Source organism: Harpia harpyja, chromosome 17, assembly GCF_026419915.1.
Source record: "Harpia harpyja isolate bHarHar1 chromosome 17, bHarHar1 primary haplotype, whole genome shotgun sequence".
Classification (NCBI taxonomy): Eukaryota; Metazoa; Chordata; class Aves; order Accipitriformes; family Accipitridae; genus Harpia; species Harpia harpyja.
This window is the reverse complement of record NC_068956.1, coordinates 20,339,061-20,358,785: the sequence shown is the minus strand read 5'-3', so window position 1 is coordinate 20,358,785 and position 19,725 is coordinate 20,339,061. Positions and strand designations below refer to the sequence as shown.

At 42.0% G+C, this 19,725-nt stretch overlaps 1 protein-coding gene across 1 annotated transcript; it reads left to right on the top strand.

Moving 5' to 3' along the window:
• Positions 1–971: 971 nt before the first annotated feature.
• Positions 972–19,231, top strand: POGLUT3 (protein O-glucosyltransferase 3). Its single transcript, XM_052813080.1, has 8 exons — positions 972–1,224; positions 8,041–8,238; positions 12,326–12,612; positions 13,027–13,243; positions 14,628–14,824; positions 15,824–16,018; positions 17,633–17,737; positions 18,602–19,231. Exons 1-8 carry the CDS (start codon positions 987–989, stop codon positions 18,725–18,727), a joined length of 1,563 nt encoding a protein of 520 aa, XP_052669040.1. The 5' UTR covers positions 972–986; the 3' UTR covers positions 18,728–19,231.
• The last annotated feature ends 494 nt before the right edge of the window (positions 19,232–19,725 follow it).

The following is a 19,725-nucleotide window of genomic DNA, read 5'->3' as shown; positions in this document are numbered from 1 at the left end:
CTGTGGGAAATCCTAGAAACAGCAAGGAGGAATTTTAAATTATGTTGTTGGTTTTTTTTTTTTTCCTTTTACAGCAATCTCTGCCTGTACATAAGCTGATATAGGCAGTAACAAATAATAATTTTTATTTTATTTGCCTTTAGAGAAATACGATTTTTTCGTCTTTACATTCCAGACCAGCTATTCAGCTGCCGGCTGAACTGCATCCTAAAGACAGGTGAGGTGCTGTTTGGGGCGGGGAACACACAGATTACCTGCTCTTCGGTTTGGCCTGCGCAGCGCCCATAGACATGGCAAAGAAAACCTCCCAGGACGTGAAAAGGCGGGGTTCAGCGCAGCCTGCCCGCAGACAAGTGGGTCTGAGGCTCCTTCCTCACTCCCACACCGGCTTTACCGTATTTTCCCCGACTCTCTGAAAGCGCACAGGCTCGGCGCCCACAGATCGCTGGCCCCCAGCCCAGCGGGGAGGCCGGGACCCGGCACACTCCCTGTTCTGCAGCACAGCCGAAGCGCCGCCGGGGCCCGGCCCGCAGCAGGCACCGCCCCCCCCCCCCCGGCCCCCGCGACCTTCGCGGCCTTTCAGGGGGCGGCAGCGGGGCACCGCGGGCCATTGACCGGTGCGGGCTGCCTGAGCCCCCCCCCTCGGCAGGGCACGGCCCCCACCTCCGGCACGGTCAAGCGCACACGGGTTTTGCCGGGGAAGGTTCTCTCTCCCCGTCCTCCCACGCGGGGCGGGACGGGACGGCCCGTTGCCCGCGTCCTGCGGCTCGGCCCGGGCCGAGCGGGGAGGCGGAGGCGGCAGCGCCGGCTCCAGCCGCCCGGGGCCAGCACGGCCCTTCCCGCGCCCTGCTCCGGGCCGCCCCGCGGGGCGGGGAGGAGGCGGCGGCCGCCCGCGGGGAGCGGGCGCGGGGCCGCGCAGGCCCGGAGGAGGCGGCGGCCCCCCGCGGGGAGCGGGCGCGGCCAGCGCGGCGCGGCGGGGCTGGGCGATGGGGAGCCGCGGGCGGCCGCTGCCGCCGCCGCCGCCGCTGCTGCTGCTGCTGCTGGGCGCCGCGTTGCCGCCGCTGCTGCGGCCGGCGGAGTCGGCGGACGCCGCGGACCCCGTTAGCGCCGAGCGGAGCCTGGCGTGGGGCCCCGGGCTGGCCGCGGGGCTCACCCTGCCCGTGCGGTACTTCTACATCCAGGCGGTCAGCGCGGCCGGACGCAACTTCTCCCGCTCCCCGCCAGGTACCGTGCGTGCGCTCGGGGCGGGGGGGGAGGCAGGGACAGCGATGTCCGCGGAGGAGCTGCCCGGAGCTGCCCGCCCCTTCCCCCTTCCCCTCTTTCCCTTTCATTCTTCCTTCCTTCCTTCCCCCCTCCCGAGCGCTTGCTGTGCCGTTGCGGGTCCCTGGCTGCCCCCCGCCCCCTCCCGCCCCTCTCAGCATCCTGCCCGGTCCCGCATCGCCCGGGACACGCAGGTCCGGTGGTGAGCGGGGCACATGGTCAAACCCCTCCTTTTTTTTCTGGTACGGCTGAGTTGCTTCCTTCCGCAGGGCTCTGCTTCTCACCCATAGCCTCGTCTAAACAGTAGGTGGTTTACAGCAACAAACCAGCAAGCTCAAAATAAACCAGTGCTCCTGGAGCTAGCGGATGTAAAGAAATCCCAGTACCCTGCTCAGAAGCGCTAACGTAATTATCTTTAATGCTGCACACACACCAGTTGCTTAAAATTTCTGTCTTGGTAAGCACGGCACTCTGGGGTCCATTATCCTACTGCTGCTCCATTAAGAAGGAGTAATTTTCATTTCTTGTTTACTCAGCACAAGCACAAACCGTCCCATGACACTTCTGCGGGTGGGAACTGGGGTTTCTTCTCGCAGTCCAGCAGTATGCTGCCTGTCGGCTGTTTTCTGCTGCAGGTTAATTCCACACGCTCCATATTAATAATTTAGAATAAAAATAACTTCTGCATCGCGGATTTCATAGTGAAGATAACCCTGAGATAGCCACCCACCGGAAATCCTCTTGCTAATTTATATAGGATATTTTGCTCTCTATTAGTTACTATTCATATAGATGGTACTGAGAAGATACCTCCCAAGTATGCACGGCCTCTTCACATCTCATAGTTAGAAGGCTGCTGCTTGTGAAATTAAAGAACAGACATACAGGTTATGTCTTCAGTCTGACAGAACCCCAGATGCTTCAGGTCTGGACTTTCTGCAGCTGGTGTTGCAATTTGGTGCTGGATTGCAGCACAGTTTTGTAGTGGCACTGAAGAATGCAACTGCACACTTGCTGCCAGCGAAGCAGAGGCTGATTTCAGCTGTGCAGGGAGAGCTTGGGTTCAAAAAACAGGTTGCTAAAGGTATAAAGGTGTGAAGCTCAGCTGGATTCTCATGCTAGTATAAATCCTCCAAGATAAACTGATAGGACGTGGGTACTGAGAACCTAGTTTTGACCTCAGTGTGTTCGTGTATGTTAGTATTTATATTAATAAATTCAGTGTCTTTGGAATGTTTCCAGGTCCTGATGCTATCTGGCATGGAGTGGTCTCCATGCATACCGTGACATTCTGTAGCTTCCAAACCAAGGCGGTGCATGCATGCTGCCGACAGGGAAGAGCTGTTGGCTCAGCCCGTGCTAACTGCTGAGCCATGCCAAAGAATTATTTAGGAGAGTGCCAAGGATTCTTTAACAATTTAGCAGTACAGCTGGTCATATTCCAGTGCAGGAGTACTCTTTGATGTACTCATATAGACACGGGCTATAGATTTCAGTTCTCAAATGATTTTAAGTGTTCAAATTCTATTTGTAAAATGTCAGTAAGAATTGCAATTAATAATATTTATTAAGGCACTGCTTTCCAATATAAACTGAATACATCTTAAAATATCCCTGCTGGGATAGCTAAATAAATCCGCATTATTACCTCCATTGCACAAACAAGAATACTGCGATCAAAGCAGGAGAGCTGTAGCTCTCCTTAAGCCTTAAGGCTTCCTATTTGTAAAATTTTTCCAAATCTATTAAATCGTGTTTTGTGTGGATTAGAATTTCAGTCAAATAGGTCAGTACTTACTGGTATCCAGTATGAAACTTATATAGGATAATTAGTAGCTTTTAAATCCAGATGAGTTTTCTCAGTGTCACGTCTAATCACCAGAATTAATGTGCACCACTGCACGTCACACAGTAATTTCGACCTACAGGCTTGTAACTCTTTGGCTTGTCTTTTTAGGGAAGATGTCAAATGATGCGGAATTCACTCTTGCCCTAGAAAAATTATTCCAAAGATTAAAAAATCACTGCTGAAAATATAGAACTTACTTTTAGTATAAACTGCATAGATTTTTTCTTTGGATACTTGGTTCACCTTATCCTTCTTTTCTGCTAGGTTTTCCCCTAGGTTTAACAACCGCCCACCATGTCTTTATGTACGATTGACCATGACAAAGTCAGCTGTTAACTGTTCTTCAGATGATCTACATACTCTGCTAATGAATATTTTCAAGGCCTCCCAGGTATTCTTGCAGGTTTTACCAAATACTTTCAAAGAGAAGTGGCACAGTTCTTCAGCACTCATTTCAGTGTAGCTAAACAGGGTGCCTCTCGGTTACACTCACCTTTGTACCTGCAGCACTGCAGGACTTCCTGTCAGGTCTTTTGTTGACCACGATGCCTGGGCTTTTGTGATGGTCACACACAACTTCCTACCACAACCTATATTTCTTTGTTCCTGGATATATGCCCTCAAAGTGTATGCTATTCAAAGGAGCCCATTGAACCTGTTTTGTTCAGCTGCCTTTTTATTGACCCTATTGATTTTGCAGTTTCCATCTGTGAAAGTAACCAGCAATGATTTCAGTAAAACAGTTCAGGAAAAAAACCTTTTCTTCAGATCTTTTAATTTCTTGTCTGCATACATGTCAGAAATAGGGTGAGTGGGGTTTTTGTTCTTCTCTAACAATTTGCTTAAATCAATACATTACCTTTTCTCTCTTTCCGTTCCTGCATTTCTTCCCTCATTCATCCATGCATGGAATACCTCTTTTGCAAGCTGCACAAGAGAAAAAAAAATGCATAAAGCAAGTTTCATCATTTGGATTTCTTAAAGTATCCCATTTTGACTGTGTCTGTATTTTAGTCTCTCTTCAGGAGTGGAAAATTAATTTGTACTTAAAATGTTGTCCCAGACAGGTTTTCAGGGTAACACAGAAGTGGTGTTACTAGTGGTGACGATTCAACAAGGACACATTTTTCCTTTATCATTTCTTTGGATTGAGAGAAACAGAAAAACATGAGTGAAAGTACCATGGAAACCTTCCTCCAATTTAAAAAAAAAAAAGAAATCAGCAAAAAGCTGTTATAATTAAATACTGCAGTAGTACTTAGAGGCCTTGGCCCCATTACGCAATGAATGTTGTAAATCATAAACAAAAATCCTATTTCCTCCAGTGAATAATTTGTACTTAAATTAAGTATTCAGTCTCCCTTTTCATCCCCCTCCTTTTCAGTGGGTTTACCTTTTTCCGGAGAGCTTTGTTATCAGGTCACTCTTCCCTTATCAAATGCTTCCTGCATTTAAACTGCCACCAACCAAAACTAACATATCCTTTGGGTAGATCCAGAGCTCCTCATGTCTCTAAAGCAGCTAAGTACATAACCAGTGGGGAACAAAGACCCGCTTAGTTATTTCCTGTAGGTGAGGACAAGGAGATCAAATTAGTATTTGACTTGTAATTTCTCAATATTCACTCATTTTTATGATAGCTGAAAACTTTATTTTCTCTGGTAGGAAATCCCTATACCCGGTTAAAATGTTGTTTTATAAAATGGGTAGAAAGAGACAAAGACGTAATACCAACAGAAAACTATTTTCTTTGTGATCCTACCTCATGACATGGTCTGGATTCGAAGGCTTCTTCATCCAAATAATAGTAGGTGATAGTCATAAGGAGAGGATACTTGGCTTAAGTTGGCTGCTTTTAAGCAAGTTGAAAAGGTGGTTGTGACCGGCAGTGACATTTAGAGGCAGAGATGTCCATTCCTTCGTGAGAGTCATTCATGGAATCAGTTGCCAAATTCAAAAGGGGCGGACTCACTCCTGTGTTAAGACCTCTGGCAGTATTTAGTTGAATGAGGAACAGAAATTGTTACTCACCTTTGGAGAAATGCATCTTTCCTCTTACTTGGACTACATCTCCACACTGTCCTCATGTGGAAGAGCATTCATGAGGAAACCAACTCCCTGATGTTTTCTTCTCGAGCCTTTCAAAAGACTCACCACAGTCTTAAGTGTTTGTGCTGGCACGAGATTCAGAGTCTTCAGAGTCTCTGAAGTCTCTTCACTCTGGTGGAGTGAAAAGCAGATACTTTGGTCATAAAAATACAGATCACATGAGGAAATTAATAAAATGCTGTCCCAGCTGTCTTAGACCTGGGTACGTTGTCCTTCTCATTTAATAAAAATGTTCCCAAGTCTTAACCACAGAGGCTCAAGCATTTGCAGTGTCATCCTAGTTGGCATTTATTAATTTTCTCTGTAATCCAAATCCAAGAGGAGTCTTAATTTCATCAGAATCATTGTGAAAAATGAAAATTAAAATAGTCCTTTTCTTCTGAAGAGGAATTATTTCCCTGTTGCCTTCTCAGCTGCCTGTTATTCAAGAGTTGCCTCTCCTAGCTCAAGAATGCTCCATCCCTACCAGCAGGAAATCAAAGACAGCAGGAGGCCTGTAAGGATGAACAAGGAGCTTCTGACTAAACAGAGCCAGAAGAAAGAAGCATACAAGAGGTGGAAGCAGGGGCAGGTGACCCAGGAGGAATATAGAGATGCTGTCTGATTGTGCAGGAGTAGGGTTAGGAAAGCCAAAGCTAATCAGGAGTTGAATCTGGTGAGGGATGTGGAGGGCAACAAGAAAGGATTCTACAAGTATTCCTCTAATTTCTTTGTTCTTACTATCTTGCACATCTCTGCTAGTGACAGTAAGGTGCAAGATACTGAGCAGGCCTTTGGTTTAAAGGTCAATTTATGGCCTATGATCATACAGCCATTCTTACATTATCATTTTAATTCTACTTTATGCCATCTTGAAAGGTAATCAGCAGCTAGATGTCAAAAATACATGAAGGGGGCAAAACTATACTTTTCTGCCTCTTTGATGATGATGACTCCAATTGCAGATACATCAAAGCAAGCTGAGGAGCTCCCAAACTGGGAGCCAATCTGAATCAATTCTACTCACATAGATCCAAGCTGTGACAGTCTTAGATCTAACCCAATATACCATTCATAGAAATTGTTCTGGAGTTTAAGTCTATTAGCATTGCTTGAGCTATACTGAACAGTTGACCAAGGAAATGTCACACTGTGTAACTGTACTGCTAACGTATCTTCAGCCTACTGCCTAAGCAAGCAGGGAGGTGTCCACTCATTGTTCCTCTGAAAAGGAAGTACCACATATCTGGAGCAACCTCAATATTCCTCTACTTCTCAGAAGTCAGAAGTGCACTTCTGGAAATCATTTTGGACAGAAACTTAATCAAATGAGGGCTTCCCACGATAGATCTGCTAGCTACTGAAGACAATATTCTGCATTTTTTAGTTGGTGGGAGTGATGCTTGCCACACTGGCATTCCAAGAAGGAATGAATGCTTGCTTCATTTTATTTCTTCAATATGTTGTCAAATGAAGGTATTCTGACTTGGTTCTTGGCATCTTTAGCTGGCATGGACTTTGAATAGTAAGAAAACTGAGGGATGATTACAAATAATCCACATTTTATATTCTTACATTGGAACACAAAGCAGAAGTGGGGGTGTGTTCAGCCATGAGAGATTCTTCTGCTCACGGACACTGACCATATGCTTATTGATTGAGGGATCAACTCTGACAACAGTATCTGGAAGAATCCCAGTTACTCAGGGTAACTATTCTCTCTGTGAAAAGGCATGACATGTCAGGAAATACACATCTGATATCATAAGGCTTCTGCCTAATTTAATCTGGAGACTCTTGCACAGTAGTTGACTTGAATCCACTTTCAAGATCCAGTGCTCTAAGGAAGATGTGATTGATCATTAAACAACTGTGGTACTTACCATATCGGTGCATTTATTTGTGGATGCAAAGTATGTTAAAATATGGATTGTATAGAATTAACTGTAACATCTCAATCATGTAGTGCTGTTGGGACACATTTGAATTTTAGTAACGTCTTGATTTTATCTGGATTTTTTCAGTTTCCTTTCTTTCTGTATACTACTTTGTGCTAACATTCGTTACATTTGTTTGGTTTGCAATGCTTCGACTATAACATTTTGTGAATAATCTGTCCCTCTCTTTTTTGAAGAATAAAGTTGAAGATGATCATTTGTGACAGAAATAAGGGAATATAACAGATTTATGTTTATGCATACTCATGTTGTCCACAAAATACTCTATGCCCAGTTAAAAAGTCACTGTGCATTAATGATGAAACGCTGGTGATCTTTAAGCACAGGTCAGACAGATGTCCAGGAAACATCTCTACTATCATTCTCTTATCCCTGCTTTTCAGTAGCTGGGACTTTAAATTTGCAAGACAGTCAGCTGCAAAGGTGAACAATCTGTATCTGACTCCTGCATGCTGCAACTGCCTTTCCACAGGCTGGCAATTATTCTTTTCCCTGTTACTTTAACTTGGTTTCCTATCTTTCTTACTCTAGAGGAAAAGATGATTGTTCGTCAGAGCACTAACTTGAAAACTTAGTATTAAACCTAATCATTGCTTCAAAATACCGTTAGCCTTTCCTTCTATCTTGTAAGCATTATTTAACTCTTTATCTCCATCTACAGGTTTTCCATTTATTAGGTACGTGATGATCAAGAAGATTTGGTAGGATGACCTTCCATCACTGGAAATTACTTTTATCAGCTTGGTATAATAAAAAAATTTCTAGTGCAAAGTTAAATTAAATTCCATGGACTTAATCCAGTAGAGTTTGCTCTCACTTTTATTTCATATCTGTGATTCTAATTGCTTAAAGTGGTTTTATCTGGTTTTATTTTCCTCGTTTCAGGAAGAACACAGTTTAAAGTGGTAATTAAAGCACTTTCTCCAAAAGAAGTCACCAGAATTTACACCCCTCTCCCTTTGGATAGAAATGATGGTACATTTCTTATGCGGTATCGGATGTATGGGAGCGTCAGAAAAGGGTTAAAAATTGAGATACTTTATGGTGATCAGCATGTAGCTCAATCTCCTTATATTTTGAAAGGTAAGGGTATTTTTTTCATTTAATGTAATGTATGATGGTAGCTATAGAAATGCTAGGGACTAATATACTGCTAGAGGAAGAGGTGGGAAATTAGAGGTTTGTTTGCCCTTGTTCATGTAGTCTCCTCACAAACGTTCTCCTTATATAGAGAAGTAAGCAGTGACAATCTCTATACATTGCCAAGTTACAGGACCTAGATGCATAAGCATATAGATTATGTCCTCTGACATTAAGGTGATGTGTCCGGACAGCCCCTTTTCCCTCATGCATACAGAAATGGATCTCTTCATATTTGGTAGGGAATAAGAGAGCAATGCTTGTATTTTTACGGTTTTCAAGCACATATTCACTTAAACGTTGTGTTATTTTTATCTAAAGTAGAAAATATTACCTGCAAAAGCAAGGAGTTTGTGTTGTTCCCAACACTTTATAATTAAAATGTCTGTGATTTCTAAAAAGTGTGATCCTTCATAACAACAAAGACAATATTTCTTTAACCAGATAATATTTAACTGTCTTCCATTAGCCCAGTTTAATTCAGTGCAGGTCTATACTGTGGAAGAACTACTTAAAAGCAGGGAAAACAAGGCAAATCGTTCTCTCATTCCACATCTGCTTCTTTAACTTCCTTCTCTTGCTCTCAGATGGACAGATGTTTAGCAAAGAAAAAGATAATATAAAGTTACTTCTCTGGAGAGTCTTGTTTTATTTTACCACTACTTCTAACCAGAATTTGGTCATGTTTTTTTTAAATAAAATTTCCTAAATACAAACTTAGAAATGTCTTCAATCTGAAAGGAAACTGTCCTGAGTCCTCAAGGTAGAATAACAGAATTGTAGAATGGTTTGGGTTGGAAAGGACCTTAAAGATCATCTAGTTCCAACACCCCTGCCATGGGCAGAGACACCTTCCACTAGACCAGGTTGCTCGAAGCCCCATCCAACCTGGCCTTGAACAATTCCAGGGATGGGGCATGCACAACTTCTCTGGGCAATGTGTTCCAGTGTCTCACCACCCTCACAGTAAAGAATTTCTTCCTTACATCTAGTCTAAATCTACCCTCTTTCAGTTTCAAGCCATTACCATATCACTACATGCCTTTGTAAAATGTCCCTCTCTGGCTTTCTCATAGGCCTCCTTTAGGTACTGGAAGGCTACTATAAGGTCTTCCCAGAGCCTTCTCTTCTCCAGGCTGAACAACCCCAACTCTCTCAGCCTGTCTTCATAGGAGAGGTGCCCCAGCCTTCTGATCATCTTCATGGCCCTCCTCTGGACTTGCCTCAACACGTCCATGTTCTTCTTAGGATGGGGCCCCCAGAGCTGAACACAGTACTGCAGGTGGGGTCTCATGAGAGCAGAGTAGAGGGCGAGAATCACCTCCCTCAACCTGCTGGTCGTGCTTCTTTTGATGCAGCCCAGGATACGGTTGGCTTTCTGGGCTGCAAGCGCACTTCACTGGGTCATGTTGAGCTTCTTGTCAACCAACACTGCCAAGTCCTTCTCCTCAGGGCTGCTCTCAATCCACTCATCGCCCAGCCTGTATTTGTGCTTGGGATTGCCCAGACCCATGTGCAGGACTTTGCACTTGGCCTTGTTGAACTTCATGAGGTTCGCACAGGCCCACCTCTCAAGCCTGTCAATGTCCCTCTGGATGGCATCTCTTCCCTCCAGCCTGTTGACCGCAGCACACAGCTTGGTGTCATTGACAAACTTGCTGAGGGTGCACTCAATCCCACTGTCCTTGTCGCCGACAAAGATGTTAAACAACGCCAGTCCCAATATGGACCCCTGAGGAACACCACTCGTCACTGCTCTCCACTCTGACATGGAGCTGTTGACCACAACTCTTTGAGTGGGACCATCCAGCCAATTCCTTATCCACCAAGTGGTCCATTCATCAAATCCATTTCTCTCCAATTTAGAGACTAGGATGTCATGCGGGATGGTGTCAAATGCTTTGCACAAGTCCAGGTAGATGATGTCAGTTGCTCCTCCCTTATCTACTGACGCTGTTACCCTGTTGTAGAAGGCCACCAAACTCGTCAGGCATGATTTGCCCTTAGCAAAGCCGTGTTGGCTGTCATCAATCACCTCCTTATTTTCCATGTGCCTTAGTATAGTTTTCAGGAGGATCTGCTCCATGATCTTGCTGGGCACAGAGATGAGACTGACTGGCCTGTAGTTCCCCAGGTCTTCCTTTTTCCCCTTTTTAAAAATGGGGGTTATGTTTCCCCTTTTCCAGTCAGTGAGAACTTCCCTGGACTGCCGTGACTTCTCAAATATGAGGGATAGTGGCTTAGCCACTTCATCTGCCAGTTCCCTCAGGATCCACGGATGCATCTCATCAGGTCCCATGGACTTGTGCACCTTCAGGTTCCTTAGGCAGTCTTGAACCTCATTTTTCTCCTATGGTGGGCGGTTCTTCATTCTCCCAGTCCGTGCCTTTTTTCCTTCTGTGGCTTGGGCGGTGTGGCTGGAGCACTTGCTGGTGAAGACTGAGGCAAAAAAGTCATCGAGTACCTCAGCCTTCTCCATATCCCGGATAACCAGGTCTTCCAGTTCCTTCCAGAGAAGGCCCACATTTTCCATAGTCTTTCTTTTATCACTGATGTACCTATAGAAGCTTTTCTTGTTGCCCTTGATGTCCCTGGCCAGATTTAATTCTATCAGGACTTCAGCTTCCCTATACCTGATCCCTGGCTACTCACACAATTTCTCTGTATTCCTCCCAGGCTATCTGTCCTCGCTTCCACCCTCGGTAGGCTTCCTTTTTCTGTTTGAGTTTGTCCAGGAGCTCCTTGTTCATCTATGCAGGCCTCCTGGTGTTTTTGCCTGACTTCCTCTTTGTTGGGATGTATCGCTCCTGAGCTTGGAGGAGGTGATCCTTGAATATTAACCAGCTTTCCTGGGCCCCTCTTCCCTCCAGGGCTTTATCCTGTGGTACTCTACCAAGCAGATCCCTGAAGAGGCCAAAGTCTGCTCTCCTGAAGTCCAGGGTGGTGAGCTTGCTGCCCTAAGGATCTTGAAGTCCACCCTTTTATGGTCACTGCAGCCAAGGCTGCCCTTGAGGTTCACATTCCCAACCAGCCCCTCCTTGTTGGTGAGAACAAGTTCCAGCATAGCACTTCTCCTTATTGGTTCCTCCATCACTTTGGGAAGGAAGTTATCATGAATGCATTCTAGGAACCTCCTGGATTGCTTATGACCTACTGTATTGTCTCTCCAACAGATATCAGGGTGGGTGAAGTCCCCCATGAGGACCAGGGCTTGTGAACGTGACACTGCTCCTGTTTATAGAGGGCCTCATCCACTCGGTCTTCCTGGTCAGTTGGCCTGTAGCAGACCCCTACTATAATGTCACCTGTCCCTGCCCTCCCTTTAATCCTGACCCATAAGCTCTCGGTCAGGTCCTCATCCATCCCCAGGTGGAGCTCCATGCATGTCAGCTGGTCATTGACATAGAGGGCAACACCCCCTCCTCATCTCCCCTGCCTGTCCTTGGTAGTATGCCTTCTTTTTGCTGTTGCACATCTGCCAGCAGCCATGAAACTATGACACAGGACAGAACCTGTTTTGATTAGAAGTCCATGAAATAAGGGCTTTTTTTCATCCTCTATGAGGCTCTTGCTTATACCTAAGCTCTCTGCTTCAAAGGACAGAAAGAATAGTTGATTATACATAAAACACCTTATGGCAGAGGTAGACTACTGTTTCAAAGTTCTGAATTATTAGGCTAAAATTGAAACTGTAATACCTGAGCTTTGGTAGTTATGGACAGTTAGAACAATTCTGAATACCCTATGTGGTTGGCAGGTAGCACAATAATGGAGCTTCATTTTGCAGATGAATAACAAAAAATGGAGTATTTTGATTTCTGAAAAGAGAAGAATGTTGCTGTTTTCTCAATTACACTGCTAAACCCCAGAAATGTTATAGGGAGGATGATTTCCCAGGAAAACTTTAAAAAAACTTGGAATAAAAAATGTCAAGCCACTGTCATGTCTACATTTATATGCCCATGTGTTTGGGGAATTATGATTGATGTAGAATCACAAATATAGACTCTCAGTGCTTTGTTTTCTGCAGGACCAGTTTATCACGAATATTGTGACTGTCCTGAAGAAGACCCTGAGATCTGGCAGAACATTATGTCTTGTCCATCCCAAGAACCTCAGATTACAAAGGACTTAATTTCTTTTCCCACCATTGACCTTCAGCGAATGCTTAAGGAAATACCAACAAAGTTCAGTCAAACAAGAGGTGCTATTGTTCATTACACTATTCTGAATAATCACATCTACCGTCGCTCCTTAGGGAAGTATACAGACTTCAAAATGTTCTCCGATGAAATGTTCCTGTCACTGGCAAGAAAGGTATCAATTTTGATCATTTAAGACTATTAAGCCACATTCTAATATGGCAATACTGCATTTGTTGTTGTATCTTCAGATTTGTAATTCCTGAAGTAAGATTTAACTTTCGTTTCTTCATCAAGATGACAGCGTATCTTAGAGATAATGTGTGGGGGCTGAGCTTGACTGTAGTGAGATTGCTAGGAAAGCTGCAGGGACTAAGGCCTGACTCTGTGAGCGTTTTCCTGTGCATGTTCGTTTCATACTTGCTTGCAGGGCAGAAACTTGAAATTCATACCTTAAGCTCAGCTAAATCTATTAACTATCTAGTAGGTTTATTGATTCTGCATGACATAAGAGAACTGAGAAATGTATGTAAGAGTGACAAACAGCTTCTGTCTTTGTGTTATTATCCTTTCCTGGGTATACATTTAGGTTCATCTTCCTGACGTGGAGTTTTATCTTAATGTTGGAGATTGGCCAGTTGAGTATCGGAAAGCTAATGATACACCTGGTCCTATACCTGTCATTTCATGGTGTGGCTCTGCAGATTCAAAAGATATAGTACTTCCAACGTATGATGTAACTCACTCAACTCTTGAAACCCTACGTGGAGTCACAAATGATCTCCTTTCTATTCAAGGAAATACAGGTAAATTCAAGAGCGTGGATTTAAAAAAAGGATTTGTAAATTCCATCAAAGAAGCAAGTTGCATTCAAATAATGTGTCAGTCTTCAGTTCACAAGTGCCTTAGGAGGTCTCTTAATACAAGCAGGTTAGTCTTTACAGGTTGTAAACACTTTCAACACTGCTACTAAGCAGGTGTTTAATACGGATTCAGAGCCAAAATTTAAGAAGTCCAGTTTACAACAGTGGTGAATTTTAACTTAAAGGTATCCAGAAGATAGCTACCGTGACCTGTCAAAAGAAAATGAAATATAATTAAAAGGCCTTTCTCCTCAGTGAAGGACTTGAATACGTTCCTTCTAATCAAATAGTAATTCTTTTCCTGACAGTGATGTGGCCCAATGTTTTGTTTACATAAAAATGAATTTGAATTCTGAAAGAAATAAACTAGTACTATGCTGCAGCCTCTTTCAAATAAGAAAATACTGTCTGTATAAAAAAATACCTCAGAGTGGGATCTTCTGAATTGTTTTTCTAGCTTTGAAGAAAGAGTCAGTTTTACTGACAGGTGTCTTCCTCCCTGCCCAGGAAATTCATGAATACTTAGGGATCAGACAAATGCCATGAACAATACCTAAGGAGTAAAACTTGAGTGAGGAGGTATTTCTTTTTATTTGATTAGTTCGCAGTTTCTCTTTTCTTTATTAGTTTTTAAATGAAGTATTTTAATATCACTTTGAAGCACTCTGTGTTACTGATTTAGTACAGCTGCTTTTCCAATTAGGAGATGGTAAGAGCCTACTCCACTTTAGTAGGTCCTTTAAAGAAATTTCAAGCAGAAGGATGAGGAAGGACATATTTAATGTCTTTAAAAGCAGGCAGGAAGCAGAGACGAAGTCTTTCAGGCTCTTGCTCAGTATCCTGAGGACACAGTATAGCCATTTTTTTTTCCTCTTTAAGTCATCATTAAGTGATTCCTCAAGGACCTAACTAAATTGCTGGGTAACAGAAGTGGGTTTTACTAAAGAAATTTTGGTTATTTTGGCAGGCTTTATGGATGGAGAATTACTTTAATTATTAGTATTTTACTTACATAATTTGATTATAATCCTTTATGTAACTTTCAAGATAATTCAAGTTATTAAAATATAAAATTGTTGAGTGGAAAAGCAATTCTGTGATTTTCCTTTTATAAGTGGCTCAGTTTCTCATCCCAAAATTCAAGCCAGAGCTGGGAGTTTAAACCCTGTGATTAATAAGTGATTATGGATTCACTACAAGAAACCATGCTTGTTTTACTGTGTCTCTGATTGTAATGCCACTGTCATAGCAAGCTCCATATTTGCACTAAACATACCATGAACATTTCCTTACTGCTTGCTTTCACCTTATCACTCAATGCTCGTAGGCCCGTTCTGGGAAAACAAAACTGAGCGAGCTTTATTTAGAGGTCGAGACAGCCGAGAAGAACGTCTCCATCTTGTCAAGCTATCCAAGGAAAATCCAGAACTACTAGATGCTGGAATAACAGGATATTTCTTCTTCAGAGAAAAAGAAAAAGAGCTGGGAAAGGTTCAGCTGATGGGCTTCTTTGACTTCTTTAAGGTAGCAAGCAAATTACAGTCTTGGATTAATTTTGCTGTCAAGTTCTTACCAACTGAAAAGACAAGGCTTACTTTTGCCAATTCCATTCAGTAAACAAAACAGTTATGCTACACTGGGAACACTGGTCCGTGCAGGGTAGACAGACCACCTCTAATCAAAGTCATAGCGTGACACACTTCTAAAGAAAGCCACTGGATTTTTTTGTGGAGTCCCTTAGAGACAGTTCTTGGAGATTTTTTTTTTGTTTTTAAATAGATTGAGACATTCAATTTCTCACCATCACAGTTTCTTTTATTTGTGGTAAATATGAAAACAATGGACACTATTTATGTCCATTGCAAGTATGTTATAGATGTCAGAAAGAGTCCTTGTAGTAACAAGTTAGAAAATAGATGGATGTTTTTGTTGCACTTGAACACACAAATTCCACTGCAACAGAGGTATAAAAAGTAAAGGGGACAGAGTCCTGTAAAAAGCAATTATAAGATATGGCAATTGAAGTTCTGTTCCAGCGATTAATATATCAGAAATGCTGTAACAGCCAAGAGCATCTGTCAGAGCAGTACATTCATGGTTACTTTTAGTATAATGTTTCAGATTATTTTATATAATAATATATGTTTCAGATTATTCTACATAATAATATAATTTTAAGTCAGAATAAATTTACTTTTTTTGAATTTAAGTATAGATTAGTTTTATTTCCTTTCCAGCTGTATCCCTTGCTCTATCCCAGGATACTTTAATTGAATACCCATCAGGCAGTTCATGTTACACAAAAGTTCTTGACTGTCAGTCTTGGGTTGAAAACAAATCTTTTTTCCATTATGTTATCCAGAATACCACAAAACTACACCTACTTAACACTAAAATAGGTTTGAAGATGAGAATTAATAAACACAATTACATCTTGCCTGTGAGAATAATCTTTTATACAGTCAGTGTTCCTATTCCGATTCAAAACCTTTCACCTTTTTTTCCTCTATCTTCATGTTGTAGTACAAATACCAAGTGAATGTAGACGGGACCGTAGCAGCTTACAGGTTTCCATACCTCTTGCTGGGTGACAGCCTAGTATTGAAGCAAGATTCCCAGTACTATGAACACTTTTATATTGGATTAAAACCTTGGAAACATTATGTTCCAGTTAAGAGAAACTTAGATGACTTGCTAGAGAAAATAAAATGGGCTAAGGTAAGTTCCATTACTAATTCAAGTTCAAAGTGATAAACAAACATGTAAATAACTTATCTTAATACTCTCTGCTTTTTGTGTTTCCACATATTTTGCATGAACTCTGGGATAAAGGAAGTCCATTTTATTGTTAGTATGAGATGGGAAGGCCTTAATTCAAGTAACCATTTCTATTCAGGGAAATTCTTAAGAATTCATTTTAAGTATGTGCAGAAGTGTTTCGTGAGTCAGAGCCTTAGTATACTGACTGTCGTGGTTTAAGCCCAGCCAGCAACTAAGCACCATGCAGCCACTCACTCACCTCCCCCCCACCCAGTGGGATGGGGGAGAGAATCGGAAAAAAAAAGTAATACTTGTGGGTTGAGGTAAGAACAGTTTAACAGAATGAAAAGGAAGAAAGTAATAATGATAATAATAACAATAATAAAATGACAATAACAATAAAAGAATTGGAATATACAAAACAAGTGATGCACACTGCAATTGCTCACCACTTGCTGACCAATGCCCAGTTAGTTCCCAAGCAGCGATCCACACCCCCAGGCCAACTCACCCCAGTTTATATACTGGGCATGATGTCACATGGTATGGAATATTCCTTTGGCCAATTTGGGTCAGATGTCCTGGCTGTGTCCCCTCCCAACTTCTTGTGCCCCTCCAGCCTTCTTGCTGGTTGGGCATGAGAAGCTGAAAAATCCTTGACTTAGTATAAACACTACTTAGCAACAACTGAAGACATCAGTGTGTTAGTTAGCAACATTATTCTCATACTAAATCCAAAACATAACACTATACCAGCTACTAGAAAGAAAATTAATTCTATCCCAGCCAAAACCAGGACAGTGACTAATGCAGGTAATTTTCAAAGAAATGGCCAGAATCCTAGGTAGTACTTAATTGATTCTATCACTTTTTTTAGGTCATGACTAGAACAGAAGTCCTTGCATGTTCTGTTTCAATGTACAAAAAAATCACTGCTCTGTAATACACTCAGAATGAGAGGCTGGGATTCTGTAACAAAACAAACCAATATAATTGTGTGATTGAAAACACTATTTGTGCTTTAAGTTTAGCTATTAGGTTAGAAAACACAGGAAAAGTTTCTGTTCTGAGAGTACTGTAGTTCTTCATAGAGAGTCAGATGAGAATACTAAAAGCTTTGAAATATAGACCTAAAAAACCTGAGAGTCAGTACATGAATTCAAGCAGAGTTATTTTGAAAAGGAAGACATTGAATTGCATTGCATAGGAGAGGACAACAGTTGTGGCTTTGTCTTCTGTAAAACTAGGTATGTCTGTGAGATGTCAGACCTGATTTTGAAGAGGCTTGTGGCTTGGACAAAACGGTAGAGCAGTAATCAATTGAGTTTTCAAAATTGTACAATTATCCATGAAAGTTGTTATTGATAGCCCTAAGGTACCAGTTGTGACCATAAAACCAATCCAGTATTTTAAAAAAATCTGCAATTTAAAGTGTGCCTTTGCAGTCTACTGGTAATTGCACATACAGTTACAGATTTGAATAGCCTCTTTAATAAAACTTCTAATGCCAGCCAGGCTTTGAGTAACTCACTGATTGCTCTATTATTCATTCGTTTCGTCTCAATTTTCCAGGAAAATGATGAAGAAGCAAGAAAAATTGCTAAAGAAGGACAATTAATGGCAAGAGAATTGCTTCAGCCTCACAGGCTTTACTGCTACTATTATAAAGTGCTCCAGGTTAGTACAGTAGATCACTTTTTATTACTTTACCCCAACTGCTACTGCTACCAATGCTACAAATTTCATATTCAGTCCTTACTTATATCAATAGCAGACACGGTTCATATTATTCACAGGGGATCAGTGTGAAGAGCTTTGCTGAAACTTGCTTCATCATTAAAGAGGCAACCTGACATCGTAGTTGTTTTACAGAATCAGAGATTTTATTTTTTTTGCCTCCATCCCCACAGTCAGACCTGTTTTCAGTGTCGCTTGGTATGTGGTTTCTAATAGACGTAGGTGATAATCTGTACACAACTTTCTTCCTTTTTCCCTTCATTCTTATCCCCTCATGAGCTACTCCGCTGTATTACAAACCAATGAATACATGGAAAAGAAATTCCGGAAGTATGGCTAGTAGAGTGGGAAGGGGTGAAGCAGGGCAAACAGTCATTGCTTCCCTAGGAGATGCAGATCTCTAGTGAAAGAAGTTTCTGTTCTCTGTAAGTACTCATTTCTTTTTCCTGTTTTGCTGTGCAGAGTTAGATCTCAGCCTCAGCAGCCACAGGCTGACACAAAGTTTGGAACACTTCAGTGCACAAAAAGGACAGCATTATCTGCTTAAAGTGGTTAGAGGCACAAATAAGGACAATATTCAAATTACCATTAATAATAGGACAGGGGAAAACATTAAAGGAGGTTTTCAGAGGCAATGTAGCCTATTAGTAGGTGTGTTATAAAGACACCTTGTAAACAGGTTGTAAACAATTACATGAGCCTGGATAAAGGCAAGCTTTTGAGTGGAAGGGAGGAGGAAAATTCTGTTTCATGAATTATACGTTGGTGCTTATAGCATTCTTAAATGTTGTTTACATATTTCAGAAATATGCCAAACGCCAAGCCAGCAAACCTGAAATACGGGATGGAATGGAACTTGTACCTCAGCCTGATGACAGAGACTCAGTATGCAGTTGCCACAGGAAAAAGCCTTTAAGGGAAGATCTATAACTGTACCGGATGGAGAAAATCACCCACTTACAATGCAAGAATTTAAATAGGAATTAAGCTGTGAAATCTAAGACACTTATGCACTAGCAAACATTCTTAGTTATGTATTCTTCCTGTATTTACATAGCCTTTTTCACACTGACTCTGATCTACAATGTTGGTTCCCACAATTTTGTCTCCGTGACCACCACCAGACAGATACTGAGCCTGTAATGGGGAGCGTCTAGGGGATTTGTTTGATGTACTGCATCATCAGGAAGAAGAGTGCAGTACTGCTCATGTTGCAGCTGCGATCTAGTTATCCAAGTTTTATGAGGAACCAGTCATCCACAAAAGATCTTCCATGAGTCAGTGCAAGTTATTCTAATGGAGCATTTGCAACATACTAAAACAGTGTTATGATTTCTTCATAAAGTTTACCTCTGTGTTAGACTGTTCCTTGTATACAAAACAATTTTCTAACTAGACAAAGAAAATGAATAATTAAGATTTACAGATATCAAATCTGGTGTTGCTTTATTTTCCGGTCTATGGTAGATAACAGAATAGAGAACATGATAAAATATTTATCAATTTCAGAGGAAAATGGAGAGGAGGACGAGAGAGCAGAATAATATTTTTATAAGCACCATGGTTGTGAATCACCAAAATTAGATGCTGCTTTAAAGCAGACTGTGTAGCTATCACAATCACAGTGCTTTGAGTGCCAAGACACCACTCATTCTGAAGATCTGTTCCCTGCCAATGACCATGTCTGGCAATATAGGCACAGATCCACAAAAGGACTTAGAACTTCAGGTAAGGCCAGCTGATATACTGGTGTCTTAGTTCAACAACACAATCTACAGTATTCTAGGCTACCTGAGTATTCACACACCTGAAATTTGTTAGTAGAGTTTTAGACCGCCTAGGTTTAGCTTCTCTGTAGAGCTAAGGATACCACCATCTTTTTCACTTGGGTTCATGAACTACTTTTTTCCTGTGCCTAAGTCCCCAAA